Genomic DNA, 26,067 nt, shown 5'->3' with positions numbered 1-26,067 from the left:
GAGTTCGACACCCCTGCGCTAAAAGGTAATACCACTTGAATCACATTAGTGTATTTTACTTATTTCTCATTCATTTATCTCATGGTCTGTATGTACTCATTTTTCCTTAAAAGCTATGAAATTAAATATACTTGAGTAAACTGGACTTGAAACGTTCTGTTCGTTGACTGAACACAGAGCTCAGCAGTGCACATGTGCAGTAGAGAAGTGCAAGGGAAGTTTCCAGAAACTTTATGGGGTCGGCTGGGCTCAGGTGGTAGAGTGGGTCGGTAAATGATTAGAGGGTTGGTGGTTCAATTCTGCCCTGTAACCTGTGTCATGGTCGTTGTGTCCTTGGGCAAAAATTACCAAGGCCCTTCTATTTATGACTGATTAAAAAAACACAATAATGACTTAACCTTGTTTCATTTTCTGCTCTAAACTTTAACTACCTGGAAGGTCTGTCCTGGGAAAAATTCCTGAAAGTGGCATGATCTGCATGCTGAATAAAAACAGAAGAGCTGAGGGTAGGTGGCATAAGCAGTGACTGATGATATAGTTGAATGAAAAAAAAACTGCAACACCCACAAAACTTAAGCTCATTCCCCCACTTTCTGCATTCAGTTGTTCACTGTGGACAAGAAACTAACTGAAAACTTTTAAAACTACAAATAATAGATCCTAATAGAGCAGAATTGTCCTTAAAAAAATCTAGAAATCAAGAAAGGAGCTATGTCTAGTCTTATAACCTTCCTCTATTTGTGACCTTACAGAGAGTGTGCCATGTGACCAGCTGCACACGTGTGAAGACAGATGTAGCATGAGGTGAACCACGTACACGCAGCTGTCTGTGTCTGTTTTAGGTTCTATCAGGATCTTGACAAGCAGTAAATACCTTGTTGTGTCAGAGCCTCTTCATCCGTCAGCTTGTGATGAGCTGCAATGTGCAGTAAGTCATGCAATTGCTGCTTCACTGTCACTCTGATCCATTTCTTGTCCTGCAGCTGAAAGTCTGACAGTTTCAAGAAGATATGAGTCACACTTTTTAAAGGGAAGCAACAAAAATGTATCCTCCCAGGCCAGTAATATGGAAACCAAGTCTTCGGGCTGTTATAAATAATGCAGCTCTGACCTGAGCCGCACAACATGAAACTTCAGCAGCCTCAACTTATCCTTTTTTGCTCCCTTTAGCTTGGTTATATTAAAGCTTTACGACAAAAACTTTTCCCAGAAAAAGGTGAGATTCTATTAGATGATATGTTAATATTTTAGAGGAAAATGTAAAATTATAGAAACCATATGAGGTGTGTCAGAAAAGTTTCAGGACTGATGTCACAAAAGATATACAGCCATAACTTGACATTTCGGCCCTTAACAAACTGAAAACCTTGCTATCTGACAGTTTTTAGGAAAAACCAAAGGAATCCATAAACAATAGCCGTAACATATCGACAGCCTTGGATTCTGAGTCTGACATGACATTTTATGTCACAATTAAGGATAACGTAGTGTTATCTGACTTAATAATCCGACACGTTCAGACTGCAGGACTTGATGCTCAAATCGGAAATCTGATTTTTTTTTCGTTCGTTCACATTTCCAATTAAATGCGCTTTTTATGTGATCTCCTATGTTAACGTCATATGACCCAAAAGTCCACCCCCCTCCCGCTCCACCGCCACCACCGCCAGAAGAACACAAGTGTGACCGCTAACTAAACTGGCATCAGCAGCCAAGTACTGCCTGTGCGTTCCGGCCACTTCCACCCCATCGGAGCACATCCCCCGGGGTGGAAGCGCCTCCCCCGACCACGCTGAATATTCGGATATTCATCATTAATTGGATCTGTGTTGTTCAGACTGTCATGAAAAGATCAGATACAGGTCACATAGGGGAAGAAAAAAAAAATGGAATTGGGTCACTTTAGCCTGCTGTCTGAACGTATTTACCTTTGATGTCAACCGACGGACCCGTGAATATTCTAATATATAGATGGATATTATATTCATTCTCTTGGGGAAATTCAAGCTGCATGTCTTACATTTAAGAAAAATACAGAATATAATGTGCAAAATAACAAGCAAAGTCTAAATTGTGCTGGTAGGAGAAAAAAGGCACTGTTTTCTTTTTCAATATTTGCTAAATGACAGTTTTACAGGAGTGTAAAGAACTGATCTGGGGTAATGGTGGAGCTTTATTTCAACATGATTTGTTGAAACTTTAGAACTCTTCTTATATTTAATGCCCCACCTGTTTAAACGTTCCAGCACTCACATATGATTAAGTCGCTGCACATTTTGTTGACATTTATTCTTCTAAATTTTGCCACATAGGGGAACTATAAGCTGTCATTTTTAAATGTCTTTAGATGAAACAACTGCAGGCTGAGAATCTATTCCAATTATATTTTGGCATCACTAAGAGTTCAAGTAGTGTTTCTGGAAAATGCGGTTTTGTTTCAGTACATCTCGTCATCTTTGGTTTGTCAACACACTGAAGCGCACGTGCTCAAAATCCAAAGATGTTCTCTATTGTCTAATGTTAGACGGTAACGTTTCCTGAAAGTGAGAGTGGTGCATTGGTAAGGATCAGAGTGTTTATCCTTCATAAAACCCACTACACAGTCAAACAGGCGCACAGATGTTGACACAGCATGGTTGTGTTTCAGGGCGTCTGGCCAAAAGTCCTATCTACAGTTGGCTGCCGGCCGCCGCTGCACGTTTCTTTACCACTTTGTTTTGACAGAGCACATGATTGAATGTGCAGTGAAAAGCGATTACAGCACTCACGGCTCCATAAGCAGTTCTGCAGTAACTTCAAAAATAGCAACAGGCGTTCCCTGCAGAAAGCAGAAAAAGGCAGAGAGCTGAGTTTCCACATGCAGCTTGTGCATTTTTGTGACTGTGAGCGTGCGTAAGTTAGTGATTACTGGGTCTGTTCTGCCGCACAAGCACAGTGTGTGTATTTGATCTTAAATTAAGGCGGGTTAATTGTGGCTAGAAAATGGAAAACGTTCAACATTGCAATTCTGGTCCAGATCCTGGTTTATTTTTGGCTCTGTGCAGCCGAGACGTGCCATCTCGTCTCATTAAGACACACAACCACACTCACACATCTTTGCCTTCTAATAAAATCCAGGCCATGCCCTACTAGTTTTTTGTAGGTTTAGTGAAGCCACAGTGGGACGTCAAATTACAACTCTACAAAGGCGAACCGTCGGCCTCCTGTCAGCTTTTCTCTTCCTGTCAGAAAAACCTTCCCTAGCCTCTAAACCTGTATGGTTCAGACTGATTACAGCAGTATGGCTACTGGGCTGAACCCTAACTCTTCTTCTCACCAGTGGGATTCATGTAAGTGCTGCGTCACGCTCATGTGCAGCCCACAGTCTTCTTCCACTGCTGACGTTTGACCTCTGGAGAGTGGAGAAACTTAAAATCTCTCCTCTGATTTGATTCTTCATTATGAGCCCAGGATCCTCTGATGGCGCTGACCTCCAGTGGAATGCAGGTTCTGACCCCTTGACCTTTGACCCCCGTGAGGCTGATAAGACTCGGCTGGCAGGGATAGCAGCTCACACACAGCGACCTGCCGATGCTGTGAATGAGAGCGCTGACTGACATGACACTCGAATGCACGCAAACTCTAGCAGACGGACTTCACGCACACACAGCAACACCAGGAGTGATAAAAGGATGAGTCTGCTGACTGAAGTGTACATAAACACACTTATCCCCTCCTCTAAAAGTTCTTGATTGATTAGCTTTTACTCTCTGGGCTGTCTGACTGCTTCCTCCCACAGACAGCGAGGAAAGCAAGCTGTGTCATGAATCCCAAAGTGACTTTCTCTTTCTTGCTTTCTTCCTGCTGTGTTTTCAGACACATTATTGACATGATAGTCTAATATAGTCAATACTCCTTAGTGGCCTTTCAAAGAAGAAATCATCTTTGATGCAAATAAATGTCGAGTATGCTACACATCATAATAAAATAAATGTATGAATCAACTTTTAATGAAGGCTTTTACAAGATAGCAAAATTGTGTTTATCTATATATAAAATTTTGGACACAGTGGCAATGTAAATGACTTGGCATTAGAACAGAAAAAAAAATAAATATTGTGTTTAAAAGTAGTTATAAACCCTGCATAGATGAAACCAAACTTCCTTTTAAACTCAAAGTCACCCAAACGTTATTGTGTAAAGAATACCATTGGGCCAATGGATAAACATACAAAGAAAATAGGGATGTGAATGAAGTTTCTGCACCAGTAGAGGTGGAAAGTATGAAAATGCATTACAACAAATGCAGATGAGGCAAAACAATGAAGCAAACATCAAGTTATCAGCCATAAAAACCCACAGTTATAATTAAAAAAGGTAACTCAAGCTGTTCCAAAATGTCAGATGTGATTTCAGATGACCACACTGACACTGAAGGAAGTGATATTTTCTCATGAGTCTTATTCTGCACCTTGTCAAGCTGTCAGACACGTTTGCTGGAAGGTCTGATGGGGTCAGCAGCTCAAAGCCCCCTCAGAGGACCGGATATGAGCAGATATTAAATAGCTTTGTCTGTTTGGCGACATTATCGCCTTGGTGAGCTGATAGCAAGGAGAGAATATTGATTGGATGAATGTCCTGATGAAAGATTAAAAATGTATATTTAGTCTAATAATAGCTGCAGGGTTAACAGTCCCAGAGTTATAGCATCATTACAGTGATGAGTCACACAGTTTGGGCTACTTTTGCACAAAACCTGAGACAGAGGGAAGAGAAATAGTGTTAATTGTCAATATTGAGATTTAGCGAATGGTTTAGACGCCAAAAATAGTCCTTTTGTAACATAAGAAAACAGAGAAAATCAGAAAAATCTCACATTGGAGAGACCGTAAGCAGCAAATGTTCATGTTTTTGACTGATAAATGACAATAGGAGTCAATTAAGTAACAATAAACTTCCATTTTAGTGGATTCAAAACCAAAGACGCAGCCACATGCCTGGTGTACCCTGCAAACCTGACATCACTCACCGCTCACACGTTTTACAGAAACATCAAGCAAACTGAATAAATGTATGAATCAGCTCCGGCACACTGTCTCTAACCGGCCTAATGATTCTCGAGAGCAATCTTCGCTTCAGGCCTTCACAGTTCAGGGCTGCCATGACTTATGTGGAAAACGTGACCACTTTGCACTTGGAAATCAGCTCTTTCAAATTAGCTGGAGTCTTGTCTGCTCTCTTTGGTTGTAAATCGTGATAATTTTCCCTCCAGTGGTCTTCGTTGCTCTGCGTGCAGTTACAGGGTCAAACGTGATCACATTGACATCATGAAGGAATGTTGCTGATTTGAGGGCGAGTTTTGCGTGGACTCTTTATAATTATTGTTCAGAGGCATTTCCCCCCCCCAAATTCTCCCAAGAAATACAAATACAAGTCTCAAAACATCAGTCAGTTCAGTCAGAAACTGCGCCAAATACTGATGCAACTCGTTACTTGATAGGTTCTGTCAAAAAATATCTGCACAATGTTGGATTTGCTGCAACGCCTATAGAAGAATAAAGCGGCACAGGGCTGTCGAAGAGTTGTGCAATCGCTGTCTGATAATTAGAAGATGACCTTTGTTTGAACATGTCATTGTTTGGCTGATGGGGTCAAGAGGGTCAACCTGCAGGATTGTAAGCCTGTTGTTCCAGTGCATGCTTCAGAAACAGGCAACTGAATCAGTGTGAGAAGGCGTGATTAAGTGCAGTTATAGTCTTGAAGCCAGAGAGGCAGCTGATTTTGAAGTAATGAATTTTATCAGTGTGTTTTGATGTAGGGGCTGCAGGGTGGTGCAGTTGGTTAGCACTGTTGCCTCGCAGCAAGAAGGTCGCCGGTTCGCGTCCCAGTGGGGGTACTGGGATCTTTCTGTGTGGAGTTTGCATGTTCTCCCCGTGCAGCGTGGGTTCTCTCCGGGTTCTCCGGGTTCCTCCCACACAGTCCAAAAACATGTTGAGGTTAATTGGTGATTCTAAATTGTCCGTAGGCGTGAATGTTAGGTTTGGAGTATTTGGTATGTTGTGCGTTACACACTGCAACATTAAATCTGACCATAAGTCTACAGTGACATTAGATCTGATCAGAAGCAGGCATTTTACATTCAGGGTGAATTTCTGCATATTAATCACAGTGTTTGTTTGCAGGAAGCAGCACGTATGCTGGGTTTACTGCAACATGACAGGTGGCAGGTGAGCTGCATCTCACTCACCTGCATATCCTGAGTATCTTGCTTTTCAGAATGTTATTCACACCCTAGAAACACTTCAAAGAGGCTCAGTTGAGCTTTTCTCACATTTAGAGCTGTGAGGAATGAGGTGGGGCTCTCTCTTACAGACCAATAATAGTATGTCTGCTTCATTTTCTAGACACAGATATTCAGTTTACTGCACACGTCCCACAAAATCCCAGTATCCTCACTCACGGGTTTGATTGGTTGATTCAAACTGCCACAGGACCCCTGCTGCTCTAACATGGGAAACCCCATTTGGTTGAACCTGCTGCCGACAGCAACGCGACCCCGCAGCTGTAACCTAAACAGTTCTGTCAGCCCTGAGGAGATAACTGAACCCGTCTCACTGCATCCTCAGAATGACTTCTGTCCTTGGTTGAGCATGCACAAACACATCAGCACTAACCACGTGTGCTCACACTTATAAGTACGTATACACACACAAACACACAAATCCTTTGCTTTATGGATGAAGACTCAGAAGTGAAATGAGCCTAAATTGCAACCAGAAGAATAGAAAAAGGACAGAATTATGATGGTGTTGTTTATATACAACAAAGAGCATGAAAAGATGGACTGGACAGCACATAAACATTCAGAATAAAATACTCAGCGTGGACTCTTTGTTGTGGATCTGTGTTTCCCTTCTTGTGTTGTGTATATTTGAAGTTTGTAATGTAATGCACACAAACAAATTCTGCTGCATGTCACACATTGACACAACAACAACAACAACAACAACAACAACGATAAAGCACTAACATTGCAGTGTGTCAATAGCATCCCTCACTCTGTAGGGACACTGTGCTAATCAGATTAACAACGTTAGAGGGTCTGCAAGGAGGAGGAGGAGGGGTCTGCATGTGTGTATCCATGTGTGTGTGTGTATGTGTGTGTATTTATGTGCGTGCAACAACAGAGCAGATGTAACGGGCCAACAGCCAGGCTTAGACCGTCTGTTTCTCTGATTTCTGTCTCAATATCTCTGACTGACTGGACGATCGTCTGCCTGTTTGTGTGTCTCACTCTTTGTCTCAGATGGCTGGAGTTTAACACAACTCAGAGGTGTAACAAAATGTTAGACAAGCACTAACTCTAACCTAAACCTCCATCTATAATAAACTAAAATTCAAACACGTCATTGCAAAATTACTTTTCTTCCCACTCACCTCTTTCAGTATATAGTCACGGCTACAGGTGTTATTTTAGTTGCCAACGATTTGAGGACTCTGTCTTTACATTTTCTCCCTTTACCTTAATAGATCTTGAAAACAAACATACACTTGTGCATTAAAAAATAGTGCAGAATTTCCCAGTGAAAAACTGCTGACAGTGAGGTTTGTAGACACATACAAACAAAGCAAAAACTGCGAATCCACATAAATATTCTGTTTGTGTTAAATCACATTTTTCACCTTGTAAACAGTACAAATGCTGTTTTGTCAGGAGCTAGAAAACAGACTATGAGTGAAATAAACAGTCAATGAACATTTCTACCATGACGTTACAACGAACCGATTGTCTCAAAAACACAGATTCAGACTTCCCAGGTTTCATCTGTAACAAACTTAATGGAGCTGATCCTGTCAGCTTGCAGGGTGGGACTTTCTGTGTCATCATTCTTCTTCAGAATCAGCTTCTGGGTCAAATTACTCCACGATTACAACTTACCCTTGTGTAGCAATTTAACAGTGTTTGAGCAGAGTTTTAGGGTGAGCTGGTGATGAGGACTTCTTAGATTGGGACATTCTGGAGGCAGCAATTTGAAGCCATTAGCAGGAAGGTGTTCATTTCATGGAAAAATAAGTCTAAATTACTGACTTTGAGTAACTTTGACACAGAGAGATGATTTTTTAATGTGTTTAGTCATGACTGGATGAGTGATTTAATTGACCCTTTAGAGTGCATCGAGTCTTTTCACTTCTGTATTTATTCACACTCAACTATTTCAACCTCTAGTTTTTTTTATTTGTGCTACTTGACTCTAGATGCAGTAACGGAACTTGATTTTGCCTTTGCCTGCTGTTTTACTGGAGTTAAACACTTGTGTAGTTAAGTCATCTTTATTCATATTCTAGTATCGCAAATACAAGTCAGTCATTTTGTGGTGCATTTTTCAATTAGTATATTTTCTTTTTTTTTATATTCAAGATATAATTTACACTTTATTCAGCATTGTGTATCTTAGCATATTTTTTCTGTTATATTTCTGTTTCTATTATATTTTTCTATTGTGGTGGTGGTCACTTTACTCTTTTGGTTTGCTACTGTAACAACAGAATTTCCCCTTGGGATCAATCTCTTCTCTTCTCTTCTCTTCTCTTCTCTTCTCTTCTCTTCTCTTCTCTTCTCTTCTCTTCTCTTCTCTTCTCTTCTCTTCTCTTCTATAATAGAGTTTACAATCTGAACAGCACACAACCGTTGATTTGGTGAAGAAAAAACTCCCACAGAAACCCTTCAACAAGATAAAACATAACCGTTGTAAGACAATGAATGAGCCAGTTCTCTACAGAAACTCGGAATAACTTTGTTTAAACTCTCAAATCTGACAGAATGACAGATTGCATAAACTGTCCAATAAACCAGCTGCTTCTAACTTGCAGTGGACAATCACTGTAATTAACCAAACCTGGTTGTAATTCAGTATATTGAATCTGAAACAATCAAATAAAAAAAAGAAAGGAAACTTTTCCCAGTTTGGCTTGAAACAAAGCAAAACAAGCAGTAGGTTAGTTTACATATTACAGTTTGTAGGGGACATCATCTGGGGTATAATGTGATGAAAACCGGGCCGATGGGCTCTTTGAAGAGCTTAAAACGAACCATGAACCAGATCTGTGAGAGGCTGTCGCCAGCTAACCCACAATTTCCATCTCCAACACAATAATGTTTGGCTGCCATCCTTCACTCTCCTCCACCTGAGTCCCTCCCTCTTCACCGCAGGCTTTGTCTCAGTCTGCTTCACCCAGCCTGCCTCCGTCTGCCTCCTCCACATGTCTCCAAAGCCCTGATATGCCTCGGCCTCCTCGCGCCACAATGTTTAGACAAACCGAAAGAGACAGAGACGTTCTGACTGTGGCAGAGGCCGATGCTAAAATTCCTGCCTGCTCGTTCTCTGTAACTAACCCTGATGTTTGTCTCAGAGGCTTTAGAGGCTGCATCCCAGAGGAGTAAACAGATGATGGACTGAAACGCTGCAAATGTCCTCACTTTCGATTTTTTTTTTTTCGATTTTATTTTGAAAGGGGCCTCCTAATTAATGCAACATTATACTCTAAACAGTGACAGAGCATTGTGCAATCATTTTGGGGGGATTTAACTGAAAACTTCTTCACCACAGGCTTAATCAAAATAGAATTGGTGACGTTTTAATGGTTGTTCAGGTCTGACCTCATTTGAGAAACGAACGATGTGGTCTATTTTTTTAAACACTTACCATGCATATTAACATGATTCAAACAAACAATCTTTTTTGGTTGTGTGTAAACGTTGGGAAAATGTTGGAGGTACAAACCTTTAGCTACAGTTCGGATCCAGTCGCCTTGCAGCGCTCAGTGTTGGTCTTCTTAACCGTGATCCACATTTTTTCTTCCCTTAATGAAGCATTTAGTCACTTAATCTTAATCAGACTTGAACTACTGAGTTAGTAGGTTAGTAAACAATCATATGAACAATTCTTATAATATTTGTCAAGCTTTGCAAACACTGAAAATGAATTCACTGTGTGGAGCAATCTGGCACTGTTCACTACAAGTATATCACAGACTCGTTTTTATTGTGCAAATGCAATTTAAAATTCAATAAGTGCATTACTAATCCCATATGCTCTGCTAGTGGTACTTTGGGTTTTTGTACATTTCGGTTTGCGATTTGCTTTTGATTCATCTAACTCATGTATTCTTTGGGTACACACCATTTCTTTTCTGCTTTAAATGCAGCTTTTGCTATCTGTGTGAAACCGTTTTGCGAATCTCTTTCGCCACAGCAAACGACAACAGCAGCAAAATCTGTCGAGCAGCTACACGTCCCACTATAGCAGGATGATAGAGGGGGCACTCACACCATTCTGCATATTGTTAGCCTCATAGCATACTTACCTAAGTCATATTTTCATGTTTTTGGGAAATGTGAAAAAACACAATTTTTAGAAATGACATTGGTATTTATTATTGATTTTTTTTAACAGTCCATTCAACCAGATGTGATTGGCCAATGACATAGGTAGAAAGACAGGATGATGCAGAAGTGATAGGAGAGTAAAGTTAGGCAAATATCTCAATTTGACCAAAAAATGACTTAGGCAATTATGCTATGAGGCTAACGATATGTGATACGTTTGGCAAAGTGAGACAAGATTGATAAGTTTGGGTTCTCCACATTTTACGGAGACAGCTTTAAAAAAAACATTGGCCTGTGAAATTACAAGAAAAAATAATGTATGATAAATTACAAAACTCTACAGTAGAATATGAAGGTTTACTGTTTGATGCTGTGACAGGACTTTCCCTTAACATACTGTATTTACCTACTTTTACCACTGAAACACAGCATTACCTGTAAATTACAACGTTTTCTTCTTTTAAGATGTGTTTTTTTTTTAACAGCCAATCTCATGGGATCCGTGTGAAGCTACTATTCTTAGCTGCCTAAACCAAGTGGCCGGTCTAAACAGTGCTTTTTGCACAAAACATTTTGTTCAATTCACACCATAAATCTTGACAGTAGTCTGCTGTTGTCTGTTATTCCTGTTTCTGGCTCCAAAAAGCACCAGCTTTCACAGCATTGAACAGCATGTGAGAATGTGGTTGTATTTTTACAGTAATTTATGACAGTGTTAGACTTTTACAGGGGATAGAGGTGAATGGAGGCATACAGTTCTAATAAAAGAGCTCCTGGTAGCTCTAAGGTTGTCTTATTTATATGTTCTGTCTTCTCAGCTGACTTGCAAACCTCAGAATTCAGAATCAGCTGGTTTTGTTCAGCGCTGAAGACTTTTGATATTCTGCTGCATTCACAAACTGAGCTGAGGGTAGCTGTGGTTGGTCAGTACAAAATACAGACAGACTGCATCTTCAACCAGTTGTTAAAGAAAGAAATATGACATGTTTTTGACTTGATGCCTTATTTGATTGAGCTGTACTGTAAAAAGTTTGATTAGTTAAGTATGCAGTGACTCTTCCAAATCGCATGTAATGTCATTTTTCAGGTAACTTTGCAGAAGGCCTGGCAAAACAGACGAGTTTGTTGTTGAAGTTGGCAGGTTTGTAAGGTTCCTAACGAACAATTTGGTTAAGTTTTTTCAGATTAAGCATTTTGGAAATATGGATAAACTAAGAAAAAGGACAGATAAGATGCAGAAAACAGTTAAGTAATGTACAATAGTGGAATTTTTAGGTATTCTGAAGCTGTACAATGTCGTTTGAAACCACTGGGTGTCAAGAGAGTAGAGTCTTACAGCACTAGGTTTAGAAAAATGTCCAAAAAAGAAAGTTGTTTCTGACCCAGGTGTCATTTTTTCCAGAATTTGTACAGCCATACCTCAAACATTTGTCGCCCAGAAACCTCTGAGTTACGTTGTTCAGGGGGAAAAAAAGGAAACAGTGGGCCTTTATTTTTGGCAGGCAACGTGGAAGTCTGGCTTCTTAAATTAGCAGCAGCGACAGTGTGGGCAGCGGCGGTGGAGGAGGTGGAGGCGTCCACGCTTCGGGTCACAGCAACTCCCCATCTGCCTGAAGCATCTCTGTCATCCGTCACACATTTTTCCCTCCATCAACCGCTCATCACATCCCTGTGGCCTCACATCAACCTGCCTGCATGCACTCGTTTGCATGTGCGCTTTTTAAATAGACGTTCAACTATGTCAAGTGAAGGTAAATCTGTGCATGTTTACAGTGCAAAGTACAGCAGAAACACCCAAACCCTCCACAGGACAAGAACAGATCCTTCATGTGCTGCTCCTGTCAGAACTTTGGACCGTCTCCAGCTCATTTTCTCTCTCTGGAATCGACTGTTTGCCGTCCAAGTCGATACTCTCCTCGGCTTCAGGTTTTTCAATAGCCTGCCTCCCCGGGCGTGACGGAGACATTCCCTTTCAGACACACTTCAAAGGAAATGTCAGATGATATTCACAAGGACACATATTGATTCTCTGTCTTTCATTTGAGGGGGAGGAATTACTAGCTGCAGATTAAGGCTTCCTATTTCTCCCTTGACCAAAAGTCACTTGGCCAAGCTCGGTTCAGGCATGAGGAGAATCTTGGAGTCTTTTGGCTGCGAGGTGTGTGACCCACTTTGGGTTTCTGGGCTGAATAAAATGCGTGTTTTCTAAGTTATTGTGTAGAAACGTGTTGTTTTTGCCATAGATACCGAAAGAATAAACCACTCCAAGACACTTTTTTTTATTATTGTTGCAACCCCAACGTCTACCAGAGTGGAACATTTAGGAGGCAGAAACAAAACAGTGCAGCAGCGCAGAAGCAGTCATGGTCAACCAGTGGTGTTTCCAACCACATTTCTGACACACCCTCACTTAAGTCTTTTTTTTTTTTTTGCTTCGGATCCCTCCAACCAGCAGGAAACAAAAGAAGCGATTTAACCCTTCAAATATGAAATGCAGTTTTATTTCAAGAATAAGTGTGACTTGGCCTTGCTCGGCCCTTGATGAAAAGATGATTTAGTCACTGAGTGGAGGAATGTTGTTTTCTGTGCATCAAGCATCGGAGTCATTCTGCAGACAGAAGCCAGTATTTTCCTGCTGTTGGTTCATGCGGTTTGTGACATGATCAAAGAGGACGGCCGAGCGCTATCAATGTCCTTATCATCCTATGCAGGCCACTTTTCAGAGGTCAGATAAGATGGAACAATTGTTGCATACCTTTGTGTTTGTACAGGGGAGACAGTGGCCTGCTGTTTGGAATTATCCTGTCAGGTTATGTTTTAAGCTTTGGAACATTTGTGTAGCTTCATTTAAGATAATGAAAACTGTTAATACAAGGTTACTCACTTCCAGTTTTCTCTGTTATATCAAAACTCCAACTGTGACGCCATTGGACACAAAGACTTGGTGCAAAATCCAAAAAACTCAGCACTCCGGCTCAACAAATCAGTTTAACTTTAGCTCCGACGGAGGTGTGCTCTCTCTCCAGTTACCTTCAGACTTTTAAAAGTAAACACTTCACCCACTCAGGAAGGTTTCCTACAGTGAGGTGCACTGTAGCTGCAGCTATAAGTCAAACGTGTCATGCGTCATGCCTATGCAGAAAAAAATACTGTGGACATTCCTCCTCATCACTCATGTTATTCTTGGCCCTGGAGAACATTCTTACACCTGGACTGGACCCTCTGCAAACCACATTCCTGTAGTACAAGAACAGTCGGCTTCTATGTGGCACCGACTGCCAGACAAAGAAAACACATGATGGGCCCTTCACGTAAAACCACACGTACACACAGACGAGCTCAAGAGTTTAAACCAAAGCATGCGTTCAGGTACATGAGCGGCGTCAAGGAGCGCAGGTTACGTCGGGATTTGTCCAGAGGTTACCCCTCGTTTTCAAAATAAAAGGGCCAAATTTGGAGTCCTTGTAAATAAAGTACGGGGGAAAAAAAGAAAAGCTTTTTTTTTTTTTTTATCACATATAAGAAGAAATTAACCAGATGACCAAAATGCAGATATAAAATTATTTTCAGAAATTAAACTTGCACCTTTAAACTGCTACAAATCACAAAATAACTTGCAAATGCTTGATTTAACTGCTTTTTGTCATGCAAAAATCGTAAACTAGATACTCATACACATAAGTGAAGAGAGGTCACACAAGCCAGATAAATGGTCAGAAATTTTCAAATGTGTTAGAAGTGCAGAATAACATACTTTACAAGTATTTTATTTATTTTTTCCCACATTAGGATGCAAGAAAAAAAAAAAACGATTCTACCACAGTGCAACGAAAAAAAAAAAAACAACATATAGAATGGGCGCTTGGGTTCTGGTGGGCCAAGGACTCGAAATAACAAAATATTAAAGTATGCCGTTTTGGATGCAGCCTTACGTAACCCAGGAGTACACTGGATGCCATGGGTGTTCCTGATAACCCCAAACAGTTATAAGAACAGAAAAACACTTAGTTACAGTTAGTGCAAGAACAACCCATAAGAGGACCTCAGGGATCAAAGTGTCATTTGAGTTTGAACTTAATGGCCTTTCACTGATCAATGGAGTGTCTGTGTGCTGGTCACGCTTTCTGATCAGTGTCCTTTAAAGCCACACCTTGGACAAGTTTAAGCCATTTCTAACCTGAGCAACAGAATCAAAAACAAACAAACAAAAAAGACTATTTGCATGCTGTGTTTACGTTTTTGTCCGGTGTTCATGCCGTGGACCTTTAAGGTCATTTGCACTCTGAGATCACAGCTTTGATCATTTTTAGTGTAAGTTTAAGAAAAGATTTTACTCTTATTGCATTGACTACAACATAATGCAGTCTTTTGCATATTGCCAGCTAGTTAGGAGGTTGGGGTCAGACTACATGGTCAATCACACTGGAGAAGATAGAGTAAAGAGCTCCACTACAACTACTTTATTTTTTTGCATTTTAAATAAACCCTGCTGATGATTGTAAATAATACATCCTTTTATCTTTATTTTACACTCTTTGTTTTCATGTTGTTTCTTCAAATCACACACTGACGTCAGACGGTTTTACTTTGAAAAGGGACAGCGGAAGTCTTCTGTCGCCTCCCCTCTAACTTGACATGAGTGCAGTCAGATGAGGCGGTTCGCAGTCTGAGCGCTCAGAGCAAACAGAGCTCAGATCAGAGAATCACAGAGCGGACTTTAACGCGCACGTTTCACCTCCTCTTCCTCCGGATCGACTCCTCACCATCATGGATTCTCCCCGGACTCCTGCGCTCCTCTCCGCAGGATAAACTTTCCGCTTTACGCTCGTATCATGGGAATATACCGTGGATCTATACAGCCTTGATGGAAACCATGTCACCGCAGCAGGGGACCATGGGACAGAACAGGTCCGACTCTCTGACGGGAGACAGCAAGGCGCTTCCCGACAACAAAAAGGTACCAGTGACTGTCGGTGCTGATGGAGGATTGACTGGTTCTGTCCTGGTCTGTGCGCTTTTACGCACAGCGTTTCCCGGTGCACTCTTTAAGGAACATAAGCTAATAAATTGTAATTCTTCTCTTGGGAGTAGTAAAACCGCTAGTTTAGGGCACCTCGATCTTATTCCTTATGATGTACCTGCAAGCACGTTCAGTTTATGTGTCTTATTTTAAGACTTTCCTCTAATATATCCTCGGTTTGTTGACTTTGCTTGCATTATTTTCCACAAGTTAGTGATGGATTTTTTAAATCTCAGTTGTTTTTTGTGCGTAAAGTTGAGATCAGTTGTTTTGACTGGACAATGATGAGGTTGTTTGTGGAGTGAGCTTTGTAGTCACTCTTCCATGGTTGTGTTTTTAACGAAAAGATGGTGCTTTAAATGTTATCTTTACGTTTGTAGTATTGGACCTTAATCCCAGATTCAGCACTTTTCATTGGTTTGGTCATTTTTTCTCTCGCTCTTTTCGTTTGAATGCGCTGTGCACACTGGGGAATACTACAATTTAAACTATGTGAACTAAACAAAAAAAAAATCTGCAATAATGCTACAAGATTGACTCAATTATACAAGTTTGTCTCCAAGAAAATCGCCTAATCCTCACATTTTTTAAACCAGATTTTGAGGTTATGCTGAATGACCCAATATGTAGTTGAACTGAGGAGTCAAAGGGCTGTTTTTGTTTTTGATTATTTATTGATTTTAAAAGTAGGAGTCCCAGCAGAAACTCACAGGAATGTTTCTGTTTTTTGCAGCTCCACGACATCAGTTGCTTGGCTTCTCTAAGTTTAGGCTGAAATAAAACAAACAAACAAAAAGAAAACATAAAACACATAATTTCACATGTGACTGCCTTTGCAGTCACTGTATTCCTCTACACTGCAATTACTGCCTGTATGCAGGCAGATAGAGGAGGTGATTCCTCAGCTGCTGCTCATTCAACTTGCAGTAAACAGCGCCCCCCTCCAGCAGGTGTTCAAAAGCTGTCTGTGCATCTACATCTTTGGTAACCCCTCAGTTCATGACTTCATTTCCAACACAAACATCAGGAGTGATACCCTCGCATAAACCTTTTGTTATTATAATAAAATCTGCTTTTCTGCTGTAACACCCTGCAGTTTTATTGACAAACTCACTAAACCGATCCCCAGATTAACAGGAAAACTCATGCAGATACTTGGAAAAAGTGCACCAGTAGAGTTCCAAGCACTGAAACTCCGTTAACCTCCAATTCTTTCAACCCAATACATCACTTTTTGGCAGCAGAATGCAGTTTCTCGTGTTTTTCTACCAGAACATGTAGTGTTTTTGTAAGTATTTCACCACTTTCCAGGCCTGCTGCGCTTGTTGTTAGTGACGAATGGCCTCGTGGATCTACAAATATTGTTGCTGTAGCTCTTTTTTTATGCTGCACTTTGGCCTGATTTGCAACAATTTGTGCATTTTTGTGCTCAGCTTTGGGTAGTTATGAGACCTGAGGTGTCAGCCATAGCAGAGAAACTTAGCTTGAGAATGACTCAACAATGAACTGTAAAATGCTTGTGTCAAAGTGTTCATGTTGTGCTGTACGTGTTGTGCATGACAGGTACATGGCATGTGTTTGTACTGCTGCGTCGCCTTCAGTGATAACACAGGCATTTTTTTTAAGGTAGCGTCTGCAGTCCAGGCTTCCTTTTTGGCATTTGCAGACAGTCAGCATAATGTGAGACATCAGGGCTCTGTTTTTCTTTTTCACAAGTTTCTTCCTTGTTGTTTCATGTGCCATGTGGAGAGTTTTCCTGTCAGTGTGTTGGGAAAAGCAAGCTTCTGAATGTTATTGCCGCTTTCAGGCCTGATTTTACAGAAAATGTGCAATAATGTGAGAAAAAAAAAGAAGGAAGAAATTGTGTGGAAACAACTGACTCACAACTGGATCAGTTTCTTACATGAAACTAATGAAAAACTCACCATATTATTATATAACGCAACTACACCAGCCCAAAAAATGTAATAATATAGTTGTGAAGGACTTGGAGAGCTGGTTCATGATGCACATCATGTTACATTTTCTGCCGGATTATAGTAATTTTGTCTTTTATATCTAATAAGAGAGGAATGTTACCCATAAGTCATTGCAATATGAGTTCAAGAAGCGAAGTCTTATTTAATTTGTGTTGCTAGTTTGGGATTTTTTTTTCTTTTTGGGGAACGTTTTTCACATTGAATAACTGTCTTGTATGTCGGTGGGGGTGGGATGTGCTCACATGGTTTTTGGTATGTTGTAAATAGATTAGGTTTAATTGAAATAGCTGCGGCAGCCACCAGGATGCCTGTCATACTTCTGTGGGGGAAGCGTACAGTCGATCAGGTTACAGCGAGGATATATGAACAACCATAAACATTACACAACTCTTACATTTCTCTAATTCAGTTCCCTTCTGCGTTTCCTCCATATTTAACCATTTAGCCCACTTCATCTCTTCCTTCTTCACTGCTGTCGCTTCTCCTTTTCTGTCAGTCTTCCCACTTCTCTTAAATCCTGTATTTCCTGCGTTGACCACAGCCAACAAGCAGCCTCAAGCAGTGCTGACCTCAGTGCTTCCATCTCCTTCTAAAATAAAGCAAAAAAAATCATGGAAGACCAGAGTGCAAACCTTGATTCAGTGCTTTTCATTGACCCCTTTTCTGTTTCTTTTTCTCTGTAGAAGATGAAGACGTTGGCCCAGAGACGACAGTCAGCTCCATCGCTGGTCATCAGCAAAGCACTTACCAGATCGAGAAGCACGTCCAGGTATCTGCAATGCTTCCATAATATAGAGCTGCTGTGGTTGTGACACCTGTGGTTCCTCAGAGGAGCAGTGATTTCTATCAGTGGATGTGGTTACAGATGCTGCAGAGAGGAAAGAGTTTTACTGCAACTTCAGAGTTCGCTCAAACCTGAATTCCTCCCAGTTTCTTCCTTGTTCTGTGGAAACATTTGGTACTTATTTGGCATGAAAAACCTCTTGTTTATCTTCCTCCACGATGACGCTTGTTTAGTCTGTTTAGTAGCACTTAACTTGTAGACGAAAATCCGTTTCCTACCATCTGTAGTTGCAGCCTACTTAATAATACTTGCTCAGCCACTAAAGACTCAAATACTCTTAATAGACACGTGCACTGACTTATAAACTTTCAATTTTTTTTCGCCGAATTTGCCCAGAAAACACTGGTTCAGAGATTTAAGTGGCTGATCGCATAGAGATTAGAGAAGGGGAAAAAAGTGAAGCTGGGAGGCCTAAAGATAAAATCACCAGACTAACTGGAAAATCTGGATGTGTAGCGCACCAATGTGGAAGCCGGTGGTTGTAAATCTCAAGTCTGTCAAATACAGCTTTCCAAATGACGAAGCTTAAATGTCTTCACGCGATTCAAATATGCTGAATATACCTCCCACCTTGCCCTAGAATTAAGAGCTTGTCTTTCCTGACTGATTCGATGCAGAGCTTTGAACGCCTCCCAGAGCTATCAGGCTTTTCATCACCCTCGTATCACTCCGGTCCCTTCCTCTTCCTTTAACAGGGTTCGGAAATAAGCCATTACAAGCCCTTTGGGGAGAGTATTTATTTACTAGAAACTTTGTTTAACTCTTTGTACTGTGTTTTTTTGGGAGTTTGAGAAAGGCTTGTCCTCAAAGCACTTCCAGGCTTTGAAATCTAGGTTTTTATGCCATGATAATTTCCCCAGTGAGCTAGATGTGTTCCTGCTGAAGGACATGATTTTGCTGCACATGCGGGCAGTTTGTGGAGGGATGTCAGGATGGACGGCAGTATTCTGAACTGTGAAACTCCTCCACTTAGACTAGTGCTGATGGGAAAACGCTCCACACTGTTAAATGGGTCAATGCTCTCGGGGCAAGAAAGTTGGAACCTACATATTGTGTTTGCAGTTCGAGGGTGAGACAGGCAGCGTATTGAGTGAAAGACAAACAGAGGCCGAGTCACTTAGCCCGTCCAAGTCTGAGCAGTGTCTGTGTGTTTGTGGAGTAAAAGTAGGTGTGGAGTCAGGACTTGACACTCTCAGCTGTCACCCTTAACCTCTGACCTCACATCAGGAGGTTTGGGGGGGCCGGTGGAGGTCATGTCAGGTCAGCGCCTCCCATGTCAGAGCGTGTGTGAGGTGTTCATTAATGTCCGGATGCTACCAGGAGTGAAGTTATAGCGCTTGTATGACTCTCAGTAGGTGCAGGTCGTGATGGTAGATGATGTATGTATATATTAAACCGTATGCATGCTTTGGTAGCTGCTCTATAAAACCCTAAAGCCCCAGAAATGCAGTTAAAATGGGTTTCTCAGCAGTGCCAGCAGTTTCTGGCCGCGCTTTGCACATCATTGCATCACTCATGTGCTCTCTATCCAAGTAAATCACAATGGCTCAGGTTGCTGCAGAGACGGGAAAGAAACAAATATGCTGCGTCTGCTTTTCCTACTGAGCAGCTTTTAAAGTTTTGAACACTTTCCACATTTACAAATTGACATTCTTGTATTGAAATCAGGGAAAGGCGGCTTCACGATAAAGATCTTTTCTAAGGAGAGGAGCTCTGATTTGCAGAGCAACTGGTGGACTCATATTGAAATGGTGACAACCACAAAGCCACACGGCTTCTTTCATCTTGACCACATGGAACTGAGCAGCTGTTAGCTACAGTCATGCAAGATTGTTTTCGATATCATAAAGTAAGTCCAGTTTTTTCTGATGGCTAGAGTAATATCTTAATTATTTAAAGGATTTTTTTATTGAGCTCGACATTCTGGTCATTTTTTCCCTCATTATTCCCAATTTCAGCTAGCAATCAGTTTGTGTTTGCAGAATTAAATAGTTCTGATTCTGTGATTAACTGTGTAAGATTTCTTTTTAAAGATATCAACAATATCAAAAAATGTAAGTAACATTTTTTTTACTCCTCGATGGCAAAAGAAACTGAACATTTGACATCATCTTAGGCTTTTGGAAAAACTAAAATAATCTACAGATTTAAAAAAATCACTGATTGCGTCCCTACAGAGCAGCTACTTACAAAGTGAAATGCTCCCCTGACTTTGATTTGAGTTTTTTTTTCCTCTCACTTCTTGTTGCTCTTTCCCTTTTTTCTTTCCTCCACGTTTAACTGGTTCAGCTCTCAGTGTTGCTTGTTAAAATAATAATGCCACGATGAAGCCAAAGCCTCGAGCATGGAACCAAACAATGGAGGATTTATTAAAATATTCCATATATGATCAAATCTTTCAGTTTATATGCGTTTGGATTGTTGCCTTTTTTTTTTTTTTGCAAGAGGGAGTTTTATTTCACAGCCTCCATTTTTCCCCCTCTATCTCTGAGATGACTCCGTCTCCGCTCTGCGTTTCCCATCAGGCCGAGAGGCGCTGAAAGGGTCTCTGGACCTCAGCTCAGCCGTTTACATCACCTCCGCACACAAACTGTTACACTTCATCCAGAAGCATAACCTCATCGCTCAGCCTCCGGGCTCACAGTGCAGGGCATTATGGGTGTAAACTGCGGTGTGAGCCTGCCTCCCCCCCCCTCCGGCAGTGAAATCCATACATCGTGGAGGAGGGTGGCTGCACCATAAAACATAAAAACATATGACTGGCTGACACTCCTGACCTCACACTCTGACTTGCTACCAGCCACAGTGTCACAACAAAGCAACACACACACATGACAAATGTAAAAACACCTGATGGAAACAACACATCTGTAAACTGACAGCAATCTAAAGCGCGGATATACATTTACATACTCACTGTTAAATGCACGCACACACTCAAGCAGGCGCTCCGTCCCTTCGTCTCACACCTTTTTTGCAGACAGACATGTTTTATTAATACACTCGTCAGGATATTACTGTATTTGCTTAATCCCGATTCTGATCTCATCCTGAAACCTGAGTCCTCACTTAAGCATTAAGCTCTCTTTGATTTCTTTTTTTTTTTGGTTTGAGGACATTTGGTGCTCAAAAATGACAAATACGAGAAGACATACGCGTCATGCAAAAGACATTTCCTGGTTTTCTGCTAAGGATATCATGGCTGACAGTCGCTGGTCACTTCTGCTTTTACAGACTGAAAGAAAGGGGAAGAGTTTCAGTATTCTGACCTCATGCTCAGTGTGTGTCTGTGTTGTGTGTCTGTCCTCTGGCTGTATAGAGAGCATTGTGTGTCAGCCAGGGATGACATTATAGTTTATCTATGGAAATGCAGGCAGTTCAGGAGGAAGTGGAAGCAGGAAAGTGACAGAGAATCAGTTGGATTCTAAAAATCTGCCTGCAGTTTTGGTGTTGTTGGATTCTTTTAGCACCTCGGACAGAACTATGATACCTTATCTTAGCCTTGATATTAAGATTAGTCAGCTCAAGATCTTTAATTTACAATACTGTAGGGTTTTACCTACATTATTGCCTTAGTTAAGTTACTGTTCATAGCCCTAATGTGTATCATAATGAAGTAGAGTAGTAGTGTATGTTTAAAAAAAGCATATGCTAACTAATCATAGCAGTGCGATTTACAATTTATTTAAAAAAATAATTTACTTATAAGTGTAGGTGGACTGTAAGTTCAGAAAAGTAAAATGAGTCCTTATCGTCATGCACTCTGCAGTTTTGTGTCAGTAGTGAACAGAAGTCACCACTGTGCACTGAGGAGATGGTACTGACTGGTGTGTGTCTGTGCGAAATGACGTCTTCTTGAATCTGCATGTTAACAGACACTTTGTCAATCTCTGCTTGTCTGTAGAAGCTTTATCTGGGAGAAAGAGGTCAGACTGCTGCTCATGCAATCCTCCCTATGCAGACACATACACTAGAGTTCAACAGGGGACACACACAGGCTGGCACTCACACTTTGACTTTATTCTCCTCAGATTAATTCCTGACTCCTCTTTTACTGTGTTTTTTTTAATTTCCGGTCAGAGTTCACATGTTGCATAAGAAACGAAGCACAGAGCTGAAGGTTTCTTCTATTGCTGCCATCCTTCTTGGTTTGCTTTGGATTGGGGCCATAAAAAAACTAAAAATGTGCTGGTGGCCTCGGAGTTACATTTGGCACCGGAGGCAACTCAGCTGCAGACAAACTAATGACACTGATTATATGGGAAGACACATAAATATGGACTCATAGGTCTTTTCATTGTTAATAACAAAGCAGAACAGATGGATACAGTTACATAAGTGTGCCATTTCTGCCCGAGGCACTCCGTCTGTTCCGTCTGTTCGTCAGGGTTTGACTGTTTGACAGCTGAGGTGACGCTTCACTGTTCCATAGCAACCCAGCAACAGATTCAAATTATATTAACCCTCTGAACCCTAACCGCTTTCTGATTGTTTTATTTGCTCCTGTCACACTTTAACTGCTGCGGCCTCATTTTTCACTGCAACATAAAGTCCTTCACCTCTATGGAAACAGCACAGCCATGACTAGAAGTAGAGAGATGTCTTAATGTCTTTTGCATAGTGTGGCACAGTTATAATGCCATAAGTTAGAAGAAAAAAATAATTTCTTAGATGATTTTTTTTTAAACTAATATTGAAAAAACCTTGAATCAGCATGCACATCATGTTACTGATACTAGAAAAAAAATGGTGATTCTACATACTGCAAGTATTTTACTACCTACATTTTACTTTCTTCTATCTGCTCTGTGTAAACACAACCTGCAGTTCAGCCCAGTTCAGCCAAAAAGTGACTGTTGGTCACTGATGAGTCACAAATTGTGTCACGGTTGTCAACAAGTGCAGAGTTTTTGCTTTTTACAGAATCTCGTAGAGTAATCTAGAGAACAATTTTAAGCTTAGATTTGCCACAGATGAGTAACTCAAGGACTATCAGAAAGTTGAAAATCAGATTCTTCCTGCTTTTAGAGTTTGGGTTTTGATAAATGGGGACATTTTTAAATGCTTGACTCTTAAAACCATTGGCAGGTTTTGGGTTCCTGTGGGTTAATAAGCTGTGGAGTGATGTTTTGTAAATTTGATGAAACTGAAACTGAAGGAGCAAAAGAAAGCTAAAAAATAAAATAAAATAAAAATGAGTCAAGGCAAGATTAAGGGAAAGTAAACATTGTTTGTCCAGATGTTGTCCTCTGCTTTGTAGCACTTACAGCTGTTAGATCATAATTGCATCTGTGACTAAGACTTTACTTCTCTTTCTCATTTCACTCTCCAGAATTTACTCAGTGAGTCAGATGTGAGTCGTTGTGTGAATATTTGATTCACAAACCAGGTATGATGCATCAGGCTTGTGGTTCCACCTGTTTCCCTCCATTTCTTTCTGTTGCTGGTTTATCATTTGAGAAAATAACAATTTAACAGTGTCTGACTCAACTCTCCTCATATTTCATAATGTGGTCCATCTGTACCTCTACAGTGTTGTAGTTCAATTGGAATTTTCTTTGTAGGATTATGATTTTGCCTCTCAGGAGTCTAAAATTGGCGATTCTTCTTGGATAAATTTGTCATTTTGGGTTGAGTAACTAAAACTGATTTGTCAGACTTCTACGCTGTGACTTATGCAGATAAAATGTTCGACCTTTGTATCCGAATCTTGCCCGGTGCTGCTTAAATATTCATGCTCAGACATTAGTATGCCGTGTTGTGCGGTTCATTGTGCGCCGGCCTCTCATTGTGTTCCAAAAAGTCAACAGTTCTCCCTGCGACAAAGGTGGCCATGTATTGGCGGACGGGTTGGGCTCTCAATTTATCAACATCACATGATGCACAATGGAGCCATTAGCTGTTCATCCATCAGATTCAAAGGGCAGCCGGCTCAGCTGTCAATCTCACATTTAGGAGGGAGGGATGTGCGGTGAATACGGAAGATGTTGTCCTTTTTTTGGGGCAGTGAGATGTGAAAGAGCCTTTACAGGAAGGTTTGTCCGTGTGTGTGTCAGTGTGTGTGTGGCCTCTTCTGACAGGTTTCCCAGATCTGCATTGACTTAGAAGCACAAGAGGAGAATGTGTTGATAAACTCAACGGAAAATTCGGAGAGTTTTCCACAGTGATGGTGTTAATCCCAGCACAACTTAATCAAGAAACCCCAGAAAAGTGGTCTTCAGGCCTGAGCTGAGAACCCCCCTGCAGTGGCACGTGATGTAACATTAAGTTGCTGCCATGTAGGATCCAAGAAGGAGCCTTTGATGCTAAAAGTCTGCAAATTTTGTACACTTTTTTCAAGAATATTGGATAAAGCCAAGGGGGAAAAGTTGAGACATATCCTATGCTGAAGGGATTAACATCAAAACAGGAAATGTGCCTTTACTTTATTTAGAAAGTAAAAATAATCATCATAGTCAAAATTTAGTCCTCAAAACCCAATCTATTAACTGTTTTTAGAAAGTTTCAGAGTTTCCAAACCCTGATCTTTTAGGACAATGTGTCCCACAGAGCATCAGCGCTTTATTGGCATCATTTGTTGGATTAAATTGAATTTACTCAGACCCCTTTGAATTTATTTTTGGATGACACACAAAGACAGACAAAGACAAAAAGGGAAGCACTCCAGCTCAGTTGTCTGTTCTCTCTTAATTAATTACATAACCATTCACTTATGCAATGTGGCTGGAAGGATTTCAGTGTATCAGAGAATGTGGACGACTATTCTGAGCTTTGCTATGGAGGTGAACAGCGTCGTGTGTTTGTGTGTGTGTCCTTGTAGGCATCAAGGATGTTCATGTCTAAGAAGTAAAAAAAAAAAAAAGAAACCATTCTAAGCAGAGGGTGTGTACATGCATTAGAGAGCAGAGGGCACATGTTTGTGTACATGAAAGAGACACAGAAAAGCAGAGCAAAGATAGAAAATGTGCATACAAGTGGAGATTTTGGGCTTTTATCTGGTTCTGAAGGATAAACAGGAAAGGATGGAGCGCTCAAATGATTTCCTCTTCCTCTAAAAAACCCTCCCCTGTTTACATGTGTCCATCAGCGAGACATATTGACAGCAGATAATAGGCAGCAAAAACAAAATTCTAAGCGATTTTTGTCACGGAAAAGCAAGTGTTGTTGACTGAACTTTTCAAGTCAGTCCTTAAAAAGTGCTTTAATAAAACGACAAACAAATGACAAATAAAAGCGCCAGACTGGACAAAAGTCTGCAGAAAAACAAGACAAAATTCATTCGCTATTTACTTCATACATACGAGCAGAAGTTGCACTAATGCTGGCAGGATCATCTGTATTTCCACTGTTTATCATACCAGAACTATCTCTGTGCAGATCTAAAACATGCAAATAATCCCTAACAGATTTCTCCAAGTGGCTTATGCAACATAATTTATGATTTGCAGCCAAACAATTGCGCCGGAGGCCTAAAAGCTTAATATTTATTTTAGTGACAGCGCTTGCTTACATGTGTGGATGCAACTGTGAGGAATCAGGAAACAAAATGAGGAAAATAATGAGATGAATATTCAACTGTAATTTGCACAAGCTGTTTGGACACTGAAGCCTTTTCGCAGCCTTGCCCAGGTTCGGTTCATCACTATATGGGCCTCATGTTTTTAGTTACATGATTGGCTGCTTGATGATGTTATTTCACACTCGGCATGAGTAGTAAAAACACTGGAATGAAGGAGAACATAGGACTAACCAGATGTATGTTTATATTGGTAAAGTTTTGATCTTGTGTTCAGCATAAAGCTCAGTACAAAATGTTCAGGGTTTTTCAGCTTTAGCGGTTCACTTTCTGTAACAAAGT

General features: G+C 40.8%; 1 protein-coding gene across 1 annotated transcript in view; it reads left to right on the top strand.

Moving 5' to 3' along the window:
* The first annotated feature begins 15,044 nt into the window (after positions 1 to 15,044).
* The window catches only part of arhgap20 (Rho GTPase activating protein 20), a 37,507-nt gene continuing 26,484 nt past the window's right edge, over positions 15,045 to 26,067 (top strand). The window contains exons 1-2 of the mRNA XM_008281590.1: positions 15,045 to 15,323; positions 18,049 to 18,134. Coding sequence (XP_008279812.1) covers positions 15,231 to 15,323; positions 18,049 to 18,134 — 179 coding nt within the window. The 5' untranslated portion in view covers positions 15,045 to 15,230. The remainder of the gene's footprint in view (positions 15,324 to 18,048; positions 18,135 to 26,067) is intronic.

Source organism: Stegastes partitus, unplaced genomic scaffold (assembly GCF_000690725.1).
Source record: "Stegastes partitus isolate 25-593 unplaced genomic scaffold, Stegastes_partitus-1.0.2 Scaffold238, whole genome shotgun sequence".
Taxonomy (NCBI): Eukaryota; Metazoa; Chordata; class Actinopteri; family Pomacentridae; genus Stegastes; species Stegastes partitus.
This window is presented reverse-complemented; position numbering and strand designations above follow the sequence as displayed.